Source organism: Tursiops truncatus, chromosome 8, assembly GCF_011762595.2.
Source record: "Tursiops truncatus isolate mTurTru1 chromosome 8, mTurTru1.mat.Y, whole genome shotgun sequence".
Lineage (NCBI taxonomy): Eukaryota > Metazoa > Chordata > Mammalia > Artiodactyla > Delphinidae > Tursiops > Tursiops truncatus.
In genome coordinates, this window is record NC_047041.1 from 99928126 (window position 1) to 99950310 (window position 22185).

General features: G+C 44.1%; 2 protein-coding genes across 8 annotated transcripts in view; both read right to left on the reverse strand.

Moving 5' to 3' along the window:
- Nucleotides 1-9446, reverse strand: part of LOC101319765 (phospholipase A and acyltransferase 3) — a 28621-nt gene extending 19175 nt beyond the window's left edge. Inside the window, exons 1-2 of one of the 4 annotated variants that reach the window (XM_073809097.1) lie at nucleotides 9305-9446; nucleotides 8537-8614 (exon numbers count right to left, since the gene is read on the reverse strand). In XM_073809097.1, the coding sequence (XP_073665198.1) occupies nucleotides 8537-8614; nucleotides 9305-9431 (205 nt within the window). In that variant the 5' untranslated portion in view covers nucleotides 9432-9446. The other 3 variants (XM_019932619.3, XM_004318307.4, XM_073809098.1) reach the window with 3 other exon arrangements.
- A 3628-nt stretch (nucleotides 9447-13074) lies between these two features.
- The window catches only part of ATL3 (atlastin GTPase 3), a 50984-nt gene continuing 41873 nt past the window's right edge, over nucleotides 13075-22185 (reverse strand). For all 4 annotated transcript variants that reach the window (XM_033860883.2, XM_033860884.2, XM_019932623.3 and 1 more), the window contains 5 exons: nucleotides 21139-21266; nucleotides 20469-20525; nucleotides 19139-19210; nucleotides 18317-18748; nucleotides 13075-17523 (listed from right to left, as the gene is read on the reverse strand). In XM_033860883.2, coding sequence (XP_033716774.1) covers nucleotides 17437-17523; nucleotides 18317-18748; nucleotides 19139-19210; nucleotides 20469-20525; nucleotides 21139-21266 — 776 coding nt within the window. In that variant the 3' untranslated portion in view covers nucleotides 13075-17436. The remainder of the gene's footprint in view (nucleotides 17524-18316; nucleotides 18749-19138; nucleotides 19211-20468; nucleotides 20526-21138; nucleotides 21267-22185) is intronic.

Genomic DNA, 22185 nt, shown 5'->3' on the forward strand with positions numbered 1-22185 from the left:
AATCAACGATAACTCAATTTTTTTAAAGTAAAAATTTAAAAAGCTTTACACGAAATGGTATTTTTTTTTTAATTTTGTTCAAAAAAGATAACCAACGCATGTTTTTTTGAAAACTGTGGAAATACACCAAAACATAAACAGTGTTTATTACTAGGTGGTGAAACTTGGGGTATTAATTTTCTTTTTAATTCTGTTCTAGTTTTCCAAATGTGTAAATACATATATATTTGTTTTAGAATCAGAAAACGACGTAAGGCTTGACAAACATCAGTGTGTTCAATCTGGGGTGATCCGTACAATTACTATTATGTAACAAAATAAATACACACAACAAAAAACTAGAAGGATGCATACCAGCATCCTACCCGAGATTCCCCCAGGGGCCGGGGCTAAGCGTGGTCATTGTGATTATGTTGCTCCCTTCTACTTTTCTGCATTTTCCAGCTTTTCTGCAACGAACAGGAAAGTTTATAACATGCTTCGCAACACTGTTATGAAAATTTTTCAAACATTAGTTTGAATTTCCAAATGTTCAAAATTGAAAGCATTTTTCAGTAAACATCTGTATACCCCACCACCTACATCTACTGTTAGGCTACTGAAGTGGCCGTATCACAGATATGTCCACCTACTCCGCACAAATTACAGGAGGGGAGGTTGCTGGCATGCGTGCAGAATCACCCTGCCCTTAACAAACGCCCTCCCCCGCCCCAGGGAAACGGTGTAACTGGTCAACGACACTCCTTGAGAATCCCTTCACATTGGGGATACCCACCTCTGCCTGAGAGGGTCAAGGAAGTCTTTCATTTGCTCATTCATTCTACAGATGTTCACAGAGCCGGGCACCTGGGCCACGCCTGTGAACAAAGGCCGAGATACTGGACTTCACGGAGTCAGGTATCAGGTATTTTGTTCAGCATCAAGGAGAGAGACAGAATTTTTTTTAATTTCTTTAAAGCCTTAGTAAATGAGTAAATCATCCAGAAGAGTAGAAGAGATACCAAATAAAAACAAAAAGAAAGAAAGAAAAGGTAGGGCAGGGTTAAGGGGCTGGAGTGGGATGGGAAGGGGGAGGGGATTGCAATAGTAAAAGGGGGTCAGGGAAGGCAGAGAGTGGGCCCTGCAGATGTTGAGAAGACCCAGGCCGAGGCGACAGCCTGAGCAAAGGCCCCGGGTAGTAGTATGTTAGAGGAACAGCCCGGAGGCCAGCGTGGCTGGAGTGGAGTGGGGAGTGGAAGAGGGGAGGATGGAGGATGGAGAGAGAAGTTGATGGCTCAGACAAGATGGAGGGAGCAGGGGATGAGAAGTAATGCATTCTGGATTTCTTTGAAGGCAGAGCCAACAGGATTTGCTGTTGCAATGAGGTAAGGTGTGAAGGAGAGAGGCGTGAAACGTGACTTCAAGGTTTCGGGGAGGCTGAATGGGCAGGCTGCAGACACGGAGGGCACGCTGGGTTGAAATAGCCACCAGGTAGCCACCTGGAGAGGCAGGGAGGCAGCTGCATGCATGAGTCTGGAGGTCAGAAGAGGGGTCTGGGGTGAGGGTCACTGTCGATCTTTAGGAGAACAGCTCCTATTGGGAGCTGGAGGCAAAAGCCGGCTGAAATGGGTATAAGAGAGACTAGGAGAGGACCTCCTCCTAGAAAAGGGAGCAGCTGAGATTTTGCTGAAGTCTTGAAAGATGACAGGGAGCATGTACATGGTAGACACAGAATTCATAACCCAAACCCTGCACTTTTGGTTTTTGTTTTGTTTGGCCACACCTCGTGGCATGTGGGATGTAAGTTCCCCCACCTGGGATCCAACTCGTGCCCCCTGCAGTGGAAGCGCAGAGTCTTAACCACTGGACCACCAGGGAATTCCCCCAAATCCTTCACTCTTTTTTTTCCCATATATATGGAATCTAAAAAAAAAAATGTTTCTGAAGAACCTAAGGGCAGGACAGGAATAAAGACCCAGACGTAGAGAATGGACTTTAGGACACAGGGAGGGGGAAGGGTAAGCTGGGACGAAGTGAGAGAGTGGCATGGACATACATACACTACCAAATGTAAAGTAGATAGCTAGCGGGAAGCAGCCGCATAGCACAGGGAGATCAGCTCGGTGCTTTGAAATCCTTCACTCTTAACCCTCACACTCTCCTGCAGGCAGAGGAGGCAGTGGGGAGGAAGCGGCCGGAAAGGGGAAATATGGAGACGGGGCAGACAGGAGCAAAAGCACAGCGGTGCGGGCGCCTCGGGGTGATCTTGCGGTTGGGTCAGAAGCAGGATCCCTGGGGTGGAACCCAGGCCTGGCAGTTTTGTAAGCTTCCAGGTGATTCTACTGTGCAGCCCAGAGAACCACAGGAGAGACGGGTTAGGCAGAGAGGGGCAGTCATACCTCGCTTTGCAGGTGGGGAAACTGACACTAAGGGAACGAGGTCACTTAGGTCAGCCCGAAAGTAGCAAAGCAGGAACTTGAACCACAGCCTGATCCCCACCACAAGGAAAATCTGCCAGCCTTCTGGCAGATTTCACCATCTGCCCCTGCATGTTAATCCACATTCACTCCTGCAACTCTGATCCAGTGTGAGACCCTCCGCTGTGGGCACTGGACAGGACCAGATGGAAAAGTAAGGGCACTTCCAGAAGAATTTTCAACCCAAGGGTTGAAACAAAACAAAAAGAATGTTTTTCTTTATTTTTCATTAATTTTACTTTGAATGGGGTACCTATATTTTTAGTTAATTTTACTTATTTATTTTTTTAAATATTTATTTATGTATTTATTTTGGCTGTGCCGGGACTTAGTTGCGGCACATGGGATCTTCGTTGTGGCAATGCAGACTCCTTAGTTTCAGCATGTGGACTCTTAGTTGTGGCATGCATGTGGGATCTGGTTCCCTGACCAGGGATCAAACCCCAACCCCTGCACTGGGAGCGTGGAGTCCTACCCACTGGACCACGAGGGAAGTCCCTAGAATGTTTTTCTTTCATTCAAGGCCGCTAAGGAAGCATTCCAATCCGCCTACACTCAGCTCCATTCAGCCTCCTCATCAGAAGTTTGCAATTTTTTTATTTTAATGAAATATTTCAGGCATACAAAAAATACAGAAAGTAGGCTAATGAGCATTACTGCTCTGCATTTAAATTAGGATGCATTTGGTTTTCAGAAACTGCATACTGATTACAGCCGTGGGCTCTGAAGCCAGACAGCCTGGGTTCAAATTCTGGCTCTGCTACTTACTAGCTGGATAGCCTTGGGCACGTTACCCAACTTCTCCCAGCCTCAGTTTCCTCAGCTCTAAGACGAGGATAATTACAGCACCTGATTCATGAGGTTGTCCTGAGGATCAAATAAATGAGTACCTATAAAGCACTCATCAAGTACTACCTGGCACACAGGTAAACAGCAGTTTTTGCTGCCACTGTTCTTGGGGGTGCTTTTATTATTTTGGATTTGGGAAGGTCAGAGGCAGCTCCAGGAGTAGCTGGAGACACTATGGAGGATGTGAAACCCAGCCTGAGAGCAAGTTCTCCTTGTTCCCAAATCACACGCTCTGGTGAATGTGGAAATCCCTCAACTCACCCACTTCATTTCTGATACTCTGGGGAAAACATCTACAAGCATGTAATTCAAAAACCGGAAGTCCAGGGAGGGTGCTGAAAAGGGACTTTTCCAGCACAGAGTTGGGAGTTTTGATGCCAAGCCTTTAAAAAGAAAAGAAACCCCTGAGGAGCCCACCATCAATCCTGTCTATCTGAGGCTGCGTTGTCAGAAGCAGGGCCCAGGCCACCTGCAAGTGAGGCCCCTCTGCTCTATTGCTGTGTGACCTTCAAGAATCATTTAACCTCTCTGAGGTTCTCTGGTAAAACAGTGCCATTAAGATCCATCCAGCAGAGTCTGTGTGAGGAATAAGTGAGATAATGGGGGTGAAAAGCTGCAAAACCCCTTAACGCTTATTAGAGGGTTGAGACCCTGTGCCCCAGGCTGGGTGGGTCCGGGGAACTCGAGGTGGGGGGCAGACTCCCCAGCCTCGGGCCCAGTGAGAAGGTAGAGGAGGGGTTAGGCTGACACATCACCTCTTCCCTTGCCAGCCTCCGGGAGAGGGACAGTGGCAGCTCCAGTGGGTACCAGGTCCAGCCACAGCAACCCAAAGGTCATGTGTATCCTGGAAAAAGGAGGCAAAACTCATTCGCCCTCCCAGGCTCTTGACCTCCAAGCCTCAGACCTGTTCTACATGTTGAACCTCACGCCACGGGAACCAGGACTCCCCCTGAACTCATGTGGGAACCACCACCGCTGTCACCATGCACTCCTCGGGGTTTTCACAGGTTACCTGGAATCCTTACAGCAGCCCATTTCACTGACCAGAAAACAGCTCAGATGTAGGAAGTAACTGGCCCAAGAGAACTCCCTGAGAAGCAATGCCAGGATTACACTGAATCCTGAAGGTCTTCCTGAATCCAAAGCCCCAGTTCTTCACACGAAGTAATTCACACGAAGCTACTGACATCTGCTCAGCACCCCCATGGTGAGCTTTGCCTCCACATCACTGTGCTCTAGTCCTGCAATGCCCCTGACTGTTCACTGGCAAATTCCTACTCATCCCTCACGTCTCCACCTCCTCAGTGCCTCCCCCAGACTCCAGGGCAGAGTGTTTATCAGCCGCAGCCCCGTTTATCCGATGACTATAATTGTTGGGCTGAGCCCCTGGGAAGGAATGATCAGTTTCCCTGCCCAGCTCTCCAGCTGGACTGAGCAACCAGCCAGGCACATACAACATTCTCAGCAGAGGTCTGTGGGCAAGAGGGACACACTGCTTCCTCCTCAAGCCCCTCCCAGCCTCTGGTCCCGCCCCCTCCCTTTTGCACCTTAACTAGCCCCGCAGAGATCTGTCAGATCATCAGGCAAACCTAGAGGGTCATAAAGAAGTCAATAAGCGAGTCTAGAGTCAGAGACCAGAGCAGGCCCATCGATTTCTGCATATGTGGAGCCTCAGATGCCCTTTGGAGCTTCACGTCCCCAGCAGCCGCTGCTCAACAAGCCACAGGTTTAAGGGCAGGGTGGGTGGAGAAGGGAAGGCAAAGCTCCTGGCCCACGAATTCTAAGTAAATTTAGAACACAGAGGGGAGGGAAATGGTCAGCGCTGGCCCTGACCAGGAGGACTCAGGGCTGGACTAAAGGGCTTGGAGAAACGTGGGCCCATATGGTAGACACACAGCCTCTCGGTCCCAGGGAGGTCCAGGCAGCTGCTTTAACAACAACTAACATTTGTCAAGCCCTAAGAGCCAGGCAGTGGCACACCCAGAGTGGGAGAGTGAGAGCCGAATCCCCTGGGCGCAGACAAATAGGGGAGAGTTGTCCATAGAGAATTTTAAAACCATGATAAGACACACCAAAAATCAGTCTGCTGTTTACTATCACCGTGTGCCAACACTTTTAAACAATATCAGTGATATTGGTCTAAGTTCTAACTCATGCACCTCCTGTTGAGAGTTAATAATATAGGGACATCCCTGGTGGCGCAGTGGTTAAGAATCCGCCTGCCGATGCAGGGGACACGGGTTCAAGCCCTGGTCCAGGAAGATCCTACATACCGCAGAGCAACTAAGCCCGTGTGCCACAACTACTGAGACTGCGCTCTAGAGCCTCCGAGCCACAACTACTGAAGTCCGCATGCCACAACTACTGAGCCCATGTGCCACAACTACTGAAGCCTGCACACCTAGAGCCCATGCTCTGCAACAAGAGAAGCCACCGCAATGAGAAGCCCGCGCACCGCAGCAAAGAGTAGCCCCCACTCAACGCAATTAGAGAAAGCCACGCGCAGCAACAAAGACCCAACGCAGCCATAAATAAATAAGTAAATAAATTTATTTTAAAAAATATATATATATATGTGAGCTTTAAATTAGCACACTTTCATTTCTTATTCTTTCAGTCTTCTACATGGAAGTTTAATCAGAGAACACCCAGCTATACAGTCAACCCCCAACATACACAGACTCAGCTACATGTGTCTGTTCCAACAGTAAGTTCTGAATGGCTCGGAATGGTTCAAGTTCACTTTCAGCACAGTTTGGGCCACCAACCCCTGTGATCCTACATTTTCCTGTGTTTAAACAGAAGACAAGAGTCTGCTCTCCCAGTGCCAGAAGAAAAGTGTTTGAAAGAGAAGTGTTTGAAAGTCTGGATCAACTTCACCAAGAACTAGACTCTCATTCTAAAGCAATGGATTAAATAAATGTCAAAGTTTACCATCATTCGGCCATTTTCTCTGATTTTTGCCAAAGAAGAAAAACTGGGGAGAATTTTGCCAAATAAGATAAAAACTTACAATGAATTTTCTGGTGAATATGTTTCAGTGAAAATGTTTTAAATGTGGATATATTTAAAAGCCACTAGAATGAGGACTTCCCTGCTGGTCCAGGGTTAAGACTCCATGCTCCCAATGCAGGGGGCCCGGGTTAGACCCCTGGTCAGGGAACTAGATCCCACACGTGGCAACTAAGACCCGGCATAGCCAAATAAATAAATAAATGTTTTAAAAAATAATAATAAAAAATCAAAATAAAAACAAAGCCACTAGAATGGATAAACAACAAATGTCCTACTGTATAGCACAGGGAACTATATTCAATATCCTGTGATCAACTATAATGGAAAAGAATATGAAAAAGAATGTATATGTGTGTATAACTGAATCACTGTGCTGTACAGCAGAAATTCACACATTGTAGTCAACTATACTCCAATAAAATAAATTAAAAAAATCAGGAATCCCTGGTGGTCCAGGGATTGGGACTCCACACTCGCACTGCCGAGGACCCAGTCCAATCCCTGGTTTGGGAACTAAGATCCCATAAGCCATGTGGTGTGGCCAAAAAAAAAAGAGAGAGCTCTCTAGAGATCAGCAAAAATAAATAAAACATAGAAGCCACTAGAATTAATTTTTTTAAGACATAGGCAGCGTTGCAATTTCTCCAATTTATTATGAAATGGAATTTTTATGAATTTCTGACAAACTTATCCTAATGTTTAAGGTTTTTCCAATTTGTATACCTGTTGTTTCATATGAGAGAAGCTTTTGAAATTAAAATTAATAAAAAGTGTCTTCTCGACATATACACACTACTATATATAAAATAGATAACTAATAAGGACCTACTGTGTAGCACAGGGAACTCTACTCAATACTCTGTAATGACCTATATAGGAAAAGAATCTAAACAGTGGATATATGTATATGTATAATTGATTCACTTTGCTGTACAGCAAAAAGTAACACAACATTGTGAATCAACTATACTTCAATAAAAAAATTTTTAATAAATAAATTTAAAAAGTGTTCTTCAACTGTGAATAAAGATAAATGGACAAATCTAGCTCTACTGAGTGTTGAACATGAATATACAAAGAAGATCAATTTTGTCAAAGTCAAGGACAACTTTTCAGAAACGAAAGTTAAAACAGAAACTGTAATGGCATTATTATTCACTACTGTGACCAACCTATATGTAAGAATACGTTTTCTTCAAAAATACACTAATGCAATTAAAAGCTATTAACCCATTACTTCTATTTTTCTCTATAACACCTACTTTATTTTTCAGTTTTTATATTTTCACTGGCATGATTTCATATACAAAGCTCAACAGAAGAAACTTGACTGTGTTTCTTTTCTGGCCATTATTACTATTCATTTCATGATTATTACTGAAAATAATGTTGCTAGTTAACGGAGAGGATGTTTTCAAATGACCACTCCAGACATCAAATATTCCAGGTACACCCTAACACCAGGCACTGTGCTAAGCCCTTTACATGGATTAAATCATAATCATAATAACAATGAATTACAGTTGAGCACATAATACGTGTGTGAAGCACTGTTCTGAGCACTTCATAAGTATTAAGTCGTATAATCCTCACTCTGGGGAAGAGAGTTGATTTGAAACTTGGTCAAAGTGCCACAGCTAGGTGCTCAGCAGGAACACGGTCCCGGGGCGAGTCTACCTCAAAAGCCGGGCTCAGAACCTCTCTGGAGCAGGTCCAGCTAGGCTGAAAGGAAGCATTTGCTAAGCACCTTTATGATTTCTGAACCATAGGAAAAGTGAGAGTTGGGAACTTGCTGGCAGGGCTGGTCATGAGGTGCATCAGCTGAGGCCGGAAGAATCACCTGTTGTCAGACCCAGGCTCGGGGGGCAGCAGGTGCAGCCCCAGACACTCAGCCCCAGGAGCCCACCCAGGTGTTCTGGTCTGACTCGGGAAGGCAGCACAGGACCTTGGCGGGGCAAATCTCTCCTTGCTGCCTCCCCGCTCCCGGGGGCCTGTTTCAGGCAGGGCGGCCTCCCAACCCGCCCACACAGTTACTCACACTGAGACAACTCCAACGGATACCCACCGACGCGCATCTCACACCTGATGCCCACCCGCCAGTGGGGCAACCACATGTGGAGGCCACATCCTCAAGGACCCTCTCTCTCGTAAGTGATGACTCAGACCCACCGAAACACGGCCCCCACTCCCAGCCCACTCGCCCCCCCTCAACTTACCACGGGCGCGCGCATCTCCTTCGGTAATGGAGGCCCTCAATTTCACGCTGGAGTTGGCTTTATCAGCTGAGTAAACGCCTGAGGCAGCGGGAGAGCAGGGATTCATTGTCAGTAGCAGGAAACAGAGTCCCCAAGACCCCAGGGGACTGTGGCTTCTGGCGGGGGAGACCGTGCCCGGTTGGTCTCTAACCCCTCCGAGAACAACGGGCTCACTCCCTGCGAATTCCTCCCCGGCCCCCTCCCTGCCCCTGCACTTGGCCGTGAACGGATGAATCCCTTGCAGGGGCCAGGGAGGTACACCTGATACCGGAGAGCCGGGCGACGCAGCGGGGGGGAGCGCGAGCCGTGTCACCTACCAGGGCGCGCTGCGCCCCCAGACAGTCAGCGGGGCCGCCCTCGCGCCGGGCCCTCCGTCCCCGGCCGCTGCCCTCAGCGGCTCCCTAACTTGTTTACTCCCGCCTCACCCAAGCTCTCCATCCCCCACCACAGCCTGTAACACCTGAGAGCCCCCGCAAGCGTCTCACCCTTCCTCAAGTTCCGGGAAGTACCGCTCCCCCCACCTCGAGGACTTGGAATGCAGCGCGGCCTCCACTGAAAAGGGAACCGGCTAAATGGCCGCAGAGTCCAGGCCAGCGTGAGGTCAACTGGCCCCTCCCCGTGAGACTGACTAATTAGAGCCTCGCAGAGCTCCCTGCCCCGGCGACAGTGACAGCCTGCTCCAGCCTCTGGGGCAGACATACCAGACATACCAGGACGCTCCCCGCTCACCCCGAAGCCTCTCAGCACACCCTCCCCTGCGCGGAGGCGCCTCCAGAACCCAGCGCAGGGCCGCCGCCTCCTCACCTCGGCTACGCACGCGCTGCGGCCCGCTCAACTTAAGATCTTGTATACACATCACACTGGAGTGTCATCAATCTGCTCATTTCCTCCACGCCAGTGGGCTTATACTGTAGTTTAAAACTACAATAGGCCCCCGTTATCCGCGGTTTCTTTTTCTGCAGTCCGCTGGGTAACAAACAAGGAGACAACACTGTGGATAAGCGGGTACTATCTTAACGGTTGCGTACTTCCTACGGTTTCAGACATCTGCTGGGGGCCTTGGAACGTATGCCCCTAGGAAAAGGGGGGACTACTGTATATTAAGCTTTAAAGCCATTTAAAGGCAAGGGCATACCAGAGAGAAAGTACTTTTAACTATTGGGTCTTAAGCCATTAGATATCCCCAAAACCTGGCACCCACCTGGTACACAGCAGGTATTCCATGAATGAATGAATGGATCAATGAATCAATGAGTGAACGAGTGACCAAAGACAGGCCCTTCCTGTGCAGTGGTCTGTGACTCCTAAAGGGTAGAAGCAGCTCCTCTTCATCTCTATTTTCCTGCTCCGTCCCGCCGGCACTGAGCTTGGAATCAGGACGCGTGGGCCAAATCCTGTCCCTGGCTACCTACAGGGTCCAGGGCACCCTTCCCTCTCTCAGCCTGTTTGTTCATCTGCCAGTGGAGGGGTGATGATATTGTACAATATATAAGATAATATAGGGTTTCCCTGGTGGCGCAGTGGTTGAGAGTCTGCCTGCCAATGCAGGGGACACGGGTTCGAGCCCTGGTCTGGGAAGATCCCACGTGCCACGGAGCAACTGGGCCCGTGAGCCACAAATACTGAGCTCTGTGCGTCTGGAGCCTGTGCTCCGCAGCAAGAGAGGCCGCGACAGTGAGAGGCCCGCGCACCGCGATGAAGAGTGGCCCCCGCTCGCCACAACTAGAGAAAGCCCTCGCACAGAAACGAAGACCCAACACAGCCAAAAGTAAATAAATGAATAAGTAAATTTATAAAAAAAAAAAAGATAATATAAAAAAATACATTCCCCAAAGGGAAAGCAGCAGATGAAATGAGGCTTATGTCTGGCACGGGGCAAGTTCTTACTCGGGACCCGTTGGCTGTTGTTAACAGCAAGAAGGAACGTGCTCATCAACATCACGTTCCTCACCAGCTTCCCGGCAAGAGGCGCTGAAAATAAACACCAGAGCTTTATGTGTATTACTACTCACGCAACAAGCTATTATGTGTATGGAGCAAGAGACTACCTGTAAGGCAGTCAAACCCAGGATGGAAAGGTTCAGCTTTGAGGAAACCACAGATTCTGCCTCTTCTTACTCTCTGCTTTCAGTATTGCCCAGATGTCACTTCCTTTACTTTCTTATTCTTCCTTCCTTCCTTCCTCCCTCCCCCCCCCCTTTTTTTTTTTTTCCTGTTGCTCTGCCAGGAAAAACAAAATAAAAAGAACACTGAGGGGCGGGGATGTCAAGGAAGTGATTTTGACCTTTCACACAGCTCTCAAAAGTGGAGCTGTGTAAGAAAACCCCCAAGAGAAGATACCATGTGATGCCACCACCATCCCCAGCAAGATAGTCTGCCCTTAAGCCCCATTCCAAGTCCAAAACAACGATTTGGGTGGAGAGCCAAGATCAAAACAGCCAGGATCAAACTGCTATCTGCCTACGAAGCCTCCAGTCTTTTCTGCAACCAGCTGTGTAGCCCCGTTCCTCTTCTTGTGACAGGTGGAAAATATTACTTTTTAATTATTTGCAATCTCTCCATTCTCTGCCTTCTGATGGTTCTCCTCCTCCATGAGATCCATTGTCGTGCTGCCTCTGAGGAAGAAGTAACTGAGGAAGTGGGAGGAAACGGCACAAGGCTAAATGCCGAGCAGGCCTAAGAGACCCTGTGGGATTCTGAGCAGGTGGGGGGCGGGGACGAGTATCAAGGCCAGGCCAAGAGGAAAGGGAGGGGGTAGGAAGAGTGGGCAGCAAACCGCATCTAAGGGAGCAGAATCCACAGCGGGAGCATTTCACGATAACATGAGGGCTCTGACGCTGAACAGCAGCTCAAACCTGGAGCACCCCTCAGGGGAAAGGTGCTCCGTCGGCCAAGCGAATGCAGGCTTTTTACGTGTATCCAGGCCACTCTGGGCAGGCTTTGTGAATATACCAATTTTGACAGTTCGTCCTGGCTGGAAAAATCAGGCTTTTGTGAAAGGAAAGTGAAGTATAACTTCCTTGTGAATTGCCTATCTCTGCAACCCCTCAAACCCTACTGAAGAGGTGAGAATAAACCCCTCGAGAGGCCCTGAGGAGCTTCCACTGCATGAATGCGCATCACCACGTCTATTTCCCCTTAAAAGCACATTCCCGAGACGTTGCAGGCTCTCGTTCCACTAGCTTGTGAAATGGCCAGTCTGGGGAACTGAAAACTGCAGTGGACATTCGTTTTTGTCCAGCAGTCTCTCATCTGGTGACTCCATGTAGTTCTGGTGGAGCCGCCAATCACAGTACCCCCATCACCCCGAGTAGGGACACATGTGACCTACATATGGCTGGTTATCATGCCCCAGCCCTCAGGTTAGGCAGTGGCCCTGGAAGGAGCATATGACCCAAGCCAGAGACCAGTCAGAATCTTTCTCTAGGATGGAGGTGTGTGTGTGTGTGTGTATATATATATATATATATAATATATATATATATACACACACACATAAATACACATTTTTGAATAGGCAGTGGGTCAAAAAGCCTCTTTCCTCTGGGGACTTAAAAGAGATGAATAAGCCTGGAGCCATGTGTTCCTGCCCTCCCCGGCAGCATGGAGATCTACCTGCAAGAGCAAATAATGCAGCCACTGCATACAGGAGATAACAGTCCTGTTGACATTTGAGTTCTTCCAGGGCCTCATGCTAGCTTAACTTCTAGACAGCCAATTATAAGAAACTTTTTCATAGTTACAATTCTATTTTTTTAGTTATTAAGCTAGTTAGAGTTGGACTTATCTTTGGCAAACTGTTTACGGTCATCAAAGGCAACAAGGCCAATGCACCAAAGACAAGCCGCAGTTTGCTTGACGTCTCCCCCACCACGACCACTTTTCCCACCCTGGTCCTTCCTTCCAGCCAGCCTACGCTGATGGAGGAATCATCACTCCCCATACTCTTCGTATCTCATCTACTTGTGAGTTTGCCCCTTCCCTACTAAACTGCGATGAACTCAGTGCAACACCCAGCCTGGTACGATCAGGGATGGATGGATGGATGGAGGGATGGAGGCTACTGACCCCACCCAGTGTATGTTTCAAACTAGGAAATAAATCTTTTTATTGTAGGGCTAAATTGGGTATGTAAAGTGATTAGTCAATATTTGAGAAGTTCAAACCAACTTCCCCACTGCCTCCAAGGTCGTCAGTGAAAGGGAAAGCTTTCAATAGAGCTTTCTTTACCTCACCCCACTCCCAACAAGGAACCATTAACCAGTTAGCTCCATTTTACCCAATACCTCCCACAGCACAGCCTGCTCCAGCATTATGCTAGTAAGATACTAGTTCAGTATTGTTTTGCAGGACAGAGAAAGCTGACTCACTCAAACCGCATGACCACTGCGCCTTTGACCCAAGTTTTCATCCCCTTAGAGATCCTATTAGCTTTGCCAAGCCCAAATGTACTTCACAGATCCTCCCATGTGAAAGAACAGAGAAAGAAGAAACACAAGTAACATGGTGCTGTGATCTTTATTCCATTAAATGACCTTAAAACTAAGAAACAGAAACAAGCTTTTAATATACTAATAGCATAATCTAATCCATTGCACTTTTTAATAAGTATATTAAATTTTAAAGCCATTCAAAAAGGGTCTAGGAGAAAGAAAGTGCTTTGAACATTTTTTTTTGAAGAAAAAGAAATCAGAAAGGAAATTCTATATATGCTCAAAATTAATATTAACTCCTTTAAGGCTTAAGTCCATGATAGCATTTATTCATCAAAATTGGAAACTTCGGGAATCAAATGCCGCCTTCCCTTGGTCATAAAACACTACATTTAAATCTTAGTTCTGGCACCTGAAATGCCTTTCCCAGGAAGAAAAATTTCTTCTAAAATCTTTCTGCCCTTACATCTATCTTGAAAGTCCCTGGTAAGGGCTATTTTGTGGCTAATTTTCACAGTTATGATCTTCTCCTTCCTTTTTGTTCATTTTTACTTAGGCTTAAGGTTTTCTGTGCATAAAAGATTTAGAGGTTCAAAGTCACAGTGCTGAACTTTGTTTTTTTAAAAGAAAAACAACTTTCAAAATAGTTTTTTTTTTAAAAATCCTAATTACACCCGGTAGTAAATAGGATACTTGTACATTCATCTCTCAGAGAAGGCACTAGGACTTCCTAATTTAGAAAAACATTTTCACAGAGTTTAGATAATCCTCTAGACTAAAGGCATCCTTATTACTCTGAACACTGTAAACTCTCAGTGATTGTATCTGGCAGTAGACCACCTATTCTGAACCTCAGGCAAAAGCCATCCACTTGCCTCCAGACAATACTGAATTGCACCTTCCCATCCCTCCAAGCAGTCTCTCTCGCTGTGGTCTCTGAACCACCTGTGATGCTGTTTTTAAAAGTGGTGATTCCAGGGCCACAACCCAGACCCAGACACACTGAGGCAATCCCTGGGTATAAAGCTGGGAATTTGAATTTCTTTAAATATGCCTCCCAGGGGTAAGTTTTATGCACTTCAAGGTAGAGGAGAACCACTATCCAAAACATAGGTACAACAGGACTTAACAGAAGGAAAACGATTCAAATGCAAAATGGTCTCTTACAAATGGGCTTTTGAATGTCATTTTAAAACACCACCTACACAAACAGTTTGTGTTTTAGGAACTGAAGCTTGTCTTCATCATGCCCTTATTCTTGACTAAAATTTTGTTGGATCTAAAGGTAAGCCAGAATGATGCAGCCCATGTTTGCGACCTTAGATGGCAGCCATCCTAAATAATCCTAAATTACATTTCAATAGCTCTATGCAGATGTCCATGTAAGTTTACATTACTTTAAAAAAAATACTCTAGGGAAAAATAAAACTTTTTTAATCGCTTTTGCCTGGACTTAAATCAACTACTTAATTTCTCTGTAACTCAAACATACATACACACTCATCCAAACTCACCCTATCCAAGACACCATTTTCATAAGCCAGGTGGAACGCTGGGTATGACCTGTTAAAGAAACGCACTGCCAGTACAAGGCAGTTTGTCTGTTTGTTCGCATAAAGCATTTTACTTCATGAAGGAGAAAAAAAAAAGAAAAACCAGGTAAAACAAAAACAATACTCACAGGCAACTCTACCAAGTATGAAGTAGCTGTTACTATATAAACCTCTGCGGGAAAACAGATCTCTTGGTACACCGCCAAAATAAGGCTATGACTTTACGGATGTTTTATCACCATACATGAGAGTTTTCCCTCATTTTGTCTACACACCTCAGTGAAACAATCAAAATTTTGATTCTATTATTTTTACTTAGAAGCTAACTGGAAGTATTAAGAAAACAAAAAACTTAACAATATTTAACCTCTCCTAAAATGAAGTATTTTCATAGAAAATTCTGAAAACCTTTTATATGTTAATAGGAATGTGCCCCATATACTGTTAGGAATGTGCAAATTAAAAATGCTTGCATGGAAAGGCAGGAGTGGCAGAGCAACAAACACCAAGCAAAAACTTAGTCCTAAGTAATGTCCCTGACCCACAAACTAACGGCTGAGGGAAGGTAAGGGGTAAAAGACATTCTTTTCAACCTGGTTATAAACCGCCCCAAGACAATTTATAGCCAGCAATGAGAATGTACCTTTTATTGGAAAAGCTGACATAAAATCATCAATTTTCTGTTAAAAAAAAAAAAGAGGCCAAAGGAAACCATAAAAATCCTCACTGAGAAAATATTATAAACAATTTCCAGAGGAAGAATAAGTTAACTGATAAAGACAAAAAAATAAGGGTTCCCCAGGGTAATTAAACAAAGTTATTCCTTTAAGATCAAAACAGAAATGGTGGATTTAAACAGTAACTAAATTCTAAGATTTCATTAAATCATACATCATATATTTTTTATTTTAAAAAATCTAATATTTTAGTATTAAAATAAAATTTAAACACAGCATCCTTTCTCACCATTAAAAGTAGGATAATTCTAGACAATTTTTCTGAAATCTATAAATGTGCTTATACAAATGCATTAAAAGCTAAGTATCTCAACATCTGTAAGGCCTTTAGCAAATAAGTATCAACCTTCAGGAAGATGAGAGGCCACCTGAAAATGCACCAAAATTTCAAAACTAAGTTTTTAATTTATTGATAATAAAGCTAAGTATCACTGATATGCAAGTGAACAGCTTTTAGGACAAGCTGGAATTCTTCTAGAATTTAACCACAGCTGAATAAAACAGCAAGAGCTTCAGGGCAAGATGGTATGTAAATATGAAAAAACACATAAAACACTTGGAATTAATTCAGAACTTGTAAAAATACTTGAGTGGTAAAGTGTTAAAACAGTCAAGAGAAATATTCTTGGACAGAGATTACATGCTAGAAGAGACTTTTTCTGCCTTCCATTCATACTTCACGTATAAAGAATTTACCCTTAGAATTTGCCTAAACCTCCCTACCTCCCACAGCAAAAGTTAAATTATCTTAAGAATTAAGGCTCACATACCTGAATGTTTATATAAATACCTGCAGGCAAGTTTTATGAAGTTTTAAAATCCACAACAATTCACCATTATAAAACCAAAGGAAAAGGCAACTGATAAAGTTTTTTATCACATGATCAAGGTAAATGAAGAATTCTTAGATACTTCTAGATATTATATGTCCATATTTGGGTGGGACTTTGGTCCTTACTAAGCCAAAGCTATTTTAAAGCTACCAGACTAGTCATGTATAAAGTTAAAAGGATGATTCAATAAAACTGACAGTTTTAGCTCCATTATTAAAAACATTAGACAGTGAATAGGAGAATGCAAATAAACATTGTGGATAAAGACCTGATTTACTGCTAAACCACATGAAACAGGATGCCAGTTAAAGGCAGTTATGTTTGGTAAATGTCTTTCCTCTAATCCTTGATAAAGTTCTGTTTTCATACAGAACTCTAAAAAACAAAAACTCTCAAATGACAATTGTGTGTGAGTTATGTATAATACATATATGTATATAAACCTACAATCAGTGAATCTGACCAAGGCACAAGTTCAAATGACTTATCAGAGGTCACATGGTTCATTTAAACTCAAGCTTTCTTCTTAAAGTATGAAAGCTCATTCCTTTTATTACAAGCTGCTCTGGTTTCTCAAGCCATATTTGTCTCTTTTCTAGAAAGAAGCTATAGGAATGAAGGAAGGCAAAAAAAAAAAAAAAAAAAAAAGAGTATGTTCTAACAAAACTGCCAGCCTGTCAGGAAACAGACCTTACATTTCAGTGTACGGTAGAGTTAAATACGATATAATTTTTCCATACTATGTGGCAAAAACAATTCTCTAATATTATAAGACTTTAAAAGTGTAATGGCATCATTTTTAGTCAGTCTTTAGTTCTGAAGCTTTTGCAAGTTTTGTAAACTTTAAAAAAAAAATCCTTTTCAAAAGACTAAGGTACAAAAGAACTGATAATTCACCAAAACAGCATCTTTCATGTGGTTATCCTCAATCCCCTCCCTATTATGTCCTCAAAAGCATGGATTCAACCTTAAAAGGCACTAAATGGCACATAAAGGACAAAACCGCATTTCCATTTTTTCTTTTAGCTTTTTCCCCATAAAGTGCACAAAGCAGAGAGTAATAAGAAGACAGACATAGGCTTGGATCTATACCAGCAAGGAAAAGAAATGTTTCCAAGAGAAATGGAAGTGTGTTTAAGAATTTGAAACCACAGGAAAGGTCTGTTCGTTTATTAGTGCTGTGTTTCAGCTCTTTCCAGATGGTCCCAGGTCTGCGTTCCTTGGCACCTGCACCTGTGGCCGTGGCAGAAGCCCAGAAATCAGAAGGGGCTGGCCGGGGTCTTGTTGGATCCTCTTGTTAAGATGCTACTGAACTTTTTTATCCAAGGATGGTCTCCCAACAACTGCATCCCTCACAGCAGCCTGAGTGGAATTACCAATGTGAGAAGTGGCCTGCAAAAGTCCATTTATTCAACATGTCAGTTAATAAAATACAGCACAGCATCAAAAGAGTAAGCCATTGGAGACAAACTTTTGAAAATCTCTGTCTACATTGTTACTATGTTATTATAGAAAATAAGGGAATGAAAATGCAGGGGTCGGGGAGCCTGTGGCAGCTGCTAACTCCCCAGAGAGTCCATCAGCTGAGCCTTTGCTACCTTACTGGAATGGGGTGGGCAGCTCTCCTGGCTTTACCACAAGCTTCTAACTTAACTGATATGTTCCTGCTACTCAGAAAGAGAAAGCTGAGTCTCAAGGATCTATAAACCTAGAGATCATGTCAATGTCAAAAGCCACTGGCTTACTGAATGATTTAAGTGAAAGACACGCCATCCTTTAGTAGGTCTCAAAATAGAACAGTTTGTTAAGGTTCATATTTTTCAAAGCTTGTGACTTTCAGTGAGGCAAACTAACCTTGGATGGGGGAGAGACTCACACAGGAATTATGTCTGATGAACACGCAGTTAAAAGTTTCCCATGAAGAACACAACATATGTACGTTGGAAATTTTTTTGCACTAAAGAGCAGTTTTTAAGCGTGGAAACAAAATATTACAAATAAACATTAATATCCTAAAGAAGGATAATAAAACGTAAGGCCTATTAGAAAAAAAAAAAAAATGGCCAGGGTAAGTTTCTCATGCCTTCTTTCACTATTGAACTCTTCCAAACGGAGACATTTTACAATCAAAGCACAAATATCTGTCCTTTATCAACCGTCAGCCTGCTCAGCTGGCACCACTTACCTGCTCTAATACATACGCTGCACCAGAATCGATAGCACCGCCCAGCTCACGATACTGACCAGAGTACCGGATGTACCCCCAGGTGAGAAGCGCTATTAACAGCAGGCCAACCATACAGTTGAACAGCTGGGCCACCACCTCAAGACCAATAACGCCAGTGAGGCCTGAAGCTATGTACAAAGCCACAATGCCTGTGAAGAGCACTGCAGGGGTTCGGAAGGTGCTGAAGACATTCTTGCTACCATTGTGCTTGCAGAAGTTCTCATACAGTTCCTTGATCTCCTCCTCCAGCTCCTGCTGGTAACGAAGGCTAAAATCCTTCCCACCCATCTTTTTTGTCTTCTTAAAATGGTCCAGAGCAAGTTCTTTGAATTCACAGTGCTTCTCCTCTAGAATGTCTGGAGACAAATAAGGTTTGTCTCCCCCAGAAACCTAAAAAGAATAAAGACACAATGTGAAGGGTGAAGAACCCTTCAAAAACAAATGCCAAATAAAACAAGTGAAAACACTGAAAAGCTTAGAATATTTTAAGATATTAGAAATTAACTTTAAAATGATGACCAAGACCAATAGAGGTCTGGTTTCAATTCCTCAGAAAAGCACACTTAGTAACCAGGGTGATATTGATTAGTGAGAGCTGTGACGCTGTAAGAAAGCCTTGCTTAGAAAGGGCCATAATTAAAAGGCCCCAATAAGCGGGAAGACCTGAATGTTGCCTCATCATCATAAGATACACTAAACGGGATCACGTTTGGACTTCTGAAGTCAGCAGCATGCCCAGTTATAGGTGTTTCAGAATAAGACGACTGCCCGGCAACCTACCTCTTCCATGTTGTTATAGTAAATGTCCTTGGCAGAGGCTGCAGCTGCTAAGTTGTTGGCTTCAGCAGTGGCCTTTTAAGAAATGAAAGCACAAACCATAAATCCTTTCTCTTTTAATGTTCTTCCACAAATAACCAAGTAAAAATTTTCTCTCACCCTATTCCCCATTCCCCCTGCTTTATTATTCTTCTGTTTTTCAGCTTTCCATATAGCCCAATTTATGAATTAAAATATACCTTTTCTGCCAAATTTTCTGCCAAAAAATGTTCTCATACATAATCTTTAGCATAAAATTAAACCTCTGAAAGTATTTCCTTTGCTTCGATTTTATGTGTTAAAAAATAGATGCAACTCAGAAAAGAAGAGGAAAAATTTATCTTTACAACATCAATCCCAATCTCTAGCTCCCTTTGTTAAATGTTATCCTACTAAAGAAATAAACATTTGGGGCTTCCCTGGTGGCGCAGTGGTTAAGAATCCACCTGCCACTGCAGGGACACGGGTTTGATCCCTGGTGCGGGAAGATCCCACATGCCACAGAGCAACTAAGCCTATGTGCCACAACTACTGAGCCTGCACTCTACAGCCCATGAGCCACAACTACTGAGCCCATGCACCACAACTACTGAAGCCCATGCGCCTAGAGCCCGTGCTGCACAACAAGAGAAGCCACTGCAACGAGGAGCCCGTGCACCGCAACGAAGAGTAGCCCCTGCTCACCGCAACTAGAGAAAGCCCGCACACAGCAATGAAGACCCAATGCAGCCAAATGTAAATAAATAAATAAATAAATAAAAATAAAAAAAGAAATAAAGAAAAAAATAAATAAATAAAAATAAATAAATAAAGATTTGGCAATAAATGGCCTTATCCTCAGCACATGAAAGTCAGAAATTATATGTTTTAACAAAATGACATCTTGGAAACATCAAAATGTTGGAAATAAAACTATTTGCAAATTAAAAACCTGATTAGTAAACAGGAAATATTTAGATACGTCGGACATGTTCTATGAAAAGAGACAACAGGTAACAGGAAAATGATTTGTCTAACAGAACTGGGTATGTTTAACCTGTTTTCCACAGTATGTTTTGGGGGAAGACCAGGCCCAGCAAGAAGCCATTCTGTTCTAACTTCACCAGCATGAATACAGACAAGAAAACTGGAAGGGAGTCACACTGCTGGAAAATGTGCTAAACATGAATGGACCTCAGCATAATGAAAAGAGGGGGGACCAACAGCATTCTCTTCTTAAAGGACTCTGCTTACTGTATACGGGTCAATTCAAGTAATCAAAGGATATCATTTAGGATGCCAAAGAACTGCTTACCTGAAGCATGGATTTGGGGTGAGGCAGATCTTCTCCTTGGTAAATTTTAATATATGCCTTAGAATATAAACATAAAAACAATTATGAAAAATGCCATTCTGTCATATTTAACTGGACTTTGATTTTTACAAACAGTGACCATACAGTTGCATTTTCCTAAAGACCTAGATCAACACCCAGGAATTAGCAAAAACACAGCACACCTTTGAGTGCATGTTAGCATTCTTTAGTTAACTGAAAATATTCTCAAAGCAGCACAAGTCTAGGACTCCCACCAGGCTCCCCATGCACACTGGCCTCACCACTACCTGTGGGCAGAGTGACCATCCGCCTTGAGGTAGTCGTGTCACATCTAGGTGCCGTCTCCTCCTACTCACAGCAACTTCCTAACCACCTCCTGTCCACACCATCTTCCTTGAGGAACAATCTTCCTTTAGCCACAGTAATTACTCCTCTAAGAGAGTGCAAACAACATCCATTTGGTTCTTAGACCGATACTGCCACCCAGTGGCCCACTCCTGGGAGGACACTGGAGTCTCTCAAAACGCCTCTCACCATCTCCCCCTTCAAATTTTCCCCCAGGCTTTAAAATATTGAAACCAAGTTAGTTGATAACCTAGATCAGTTTAACCAAAAGTCAAACATTTTAATAATAAAAACCCACATTTACCTTAAAATATTCCAATAGCCCCCGACAGGTGACTTTCGAGCCGTTGATCTCCTTTTCCATTAAGTTAGCTGGGTTTAATACATATGGTATCAGTGTCTGTAACTGCTCTTTGAATTCACTGGCAATATCTGTTCACAGGACCAAGAAAAAGGAAACAATAAGCCCAACAGATTTATTCAACCAAGGGGAGCATAACGCACAACCTTCACTCTCTATCTAGTTGTTCTAACGTTTGCTAGCTAAAAGACAGGGGCGGGGGTCCCAGACTGTGAGTCTGACACTTTCTGACAATGACCAGATTGCTTGCGGGTTTCTGTTCTCATGTACCTGTATTGTCTCCTTCCCTTCTGCAGTATTAAGTCCTCTCTAGTCCAGAACAGAATATGCAGAACATCCCTACCCTGCTTTCCATTCTGGGAGATTCAGCCTACTCCCTAGACTTTCAAGAAATTTCACTTTTTAAAGAATTTCATTAACAGGCCTTCCAGAAAATCAAGTATCAACCCCTCAGGTTCTCCCAAGCCAGGCCTTTGCTGTACCCTCACTCTCCCCCTTAAATCCATTAGATTTCACTATTCATCCACGTGCTTTATTTTGTTTGTTTGTTTGTTTTACGCGGGCCTCTTACTGTTGTGGCCTCTTCCGTTGCGGAGCACAGGCCCCGGATGCGCAGGCTCAGCGGCCATGTCTCACGGGCCCAGCCGCTCCGCAGCATGTGGGATCTTCCTGGACTGGGGCATGAACCCGTGTCCCCTGCATCGGCAGGCGGACTCTCAACCACTGCGCCACCAGGAAAGCCCCACGTGCTTTATTTTTGTTCATTTTCTAATGTTAAAGGAAGTAAAAGCACCTGGACCCCATGATATTTATTTTCTATTATCTCCTCAGAGAAGCCCTCTGGGCCACCCCAAAGGGAAAGGCTACTATCTCAGGAAAGGTGATAGCTTCTTTTCAGCTTCTACCAAGTTCTCACAGAGGGTTCAGGAGAGCCATTAAATAGAGCTCTTTCCTCAAAGTGAGAACTCGCTGGCCCAACTATGAAAATGC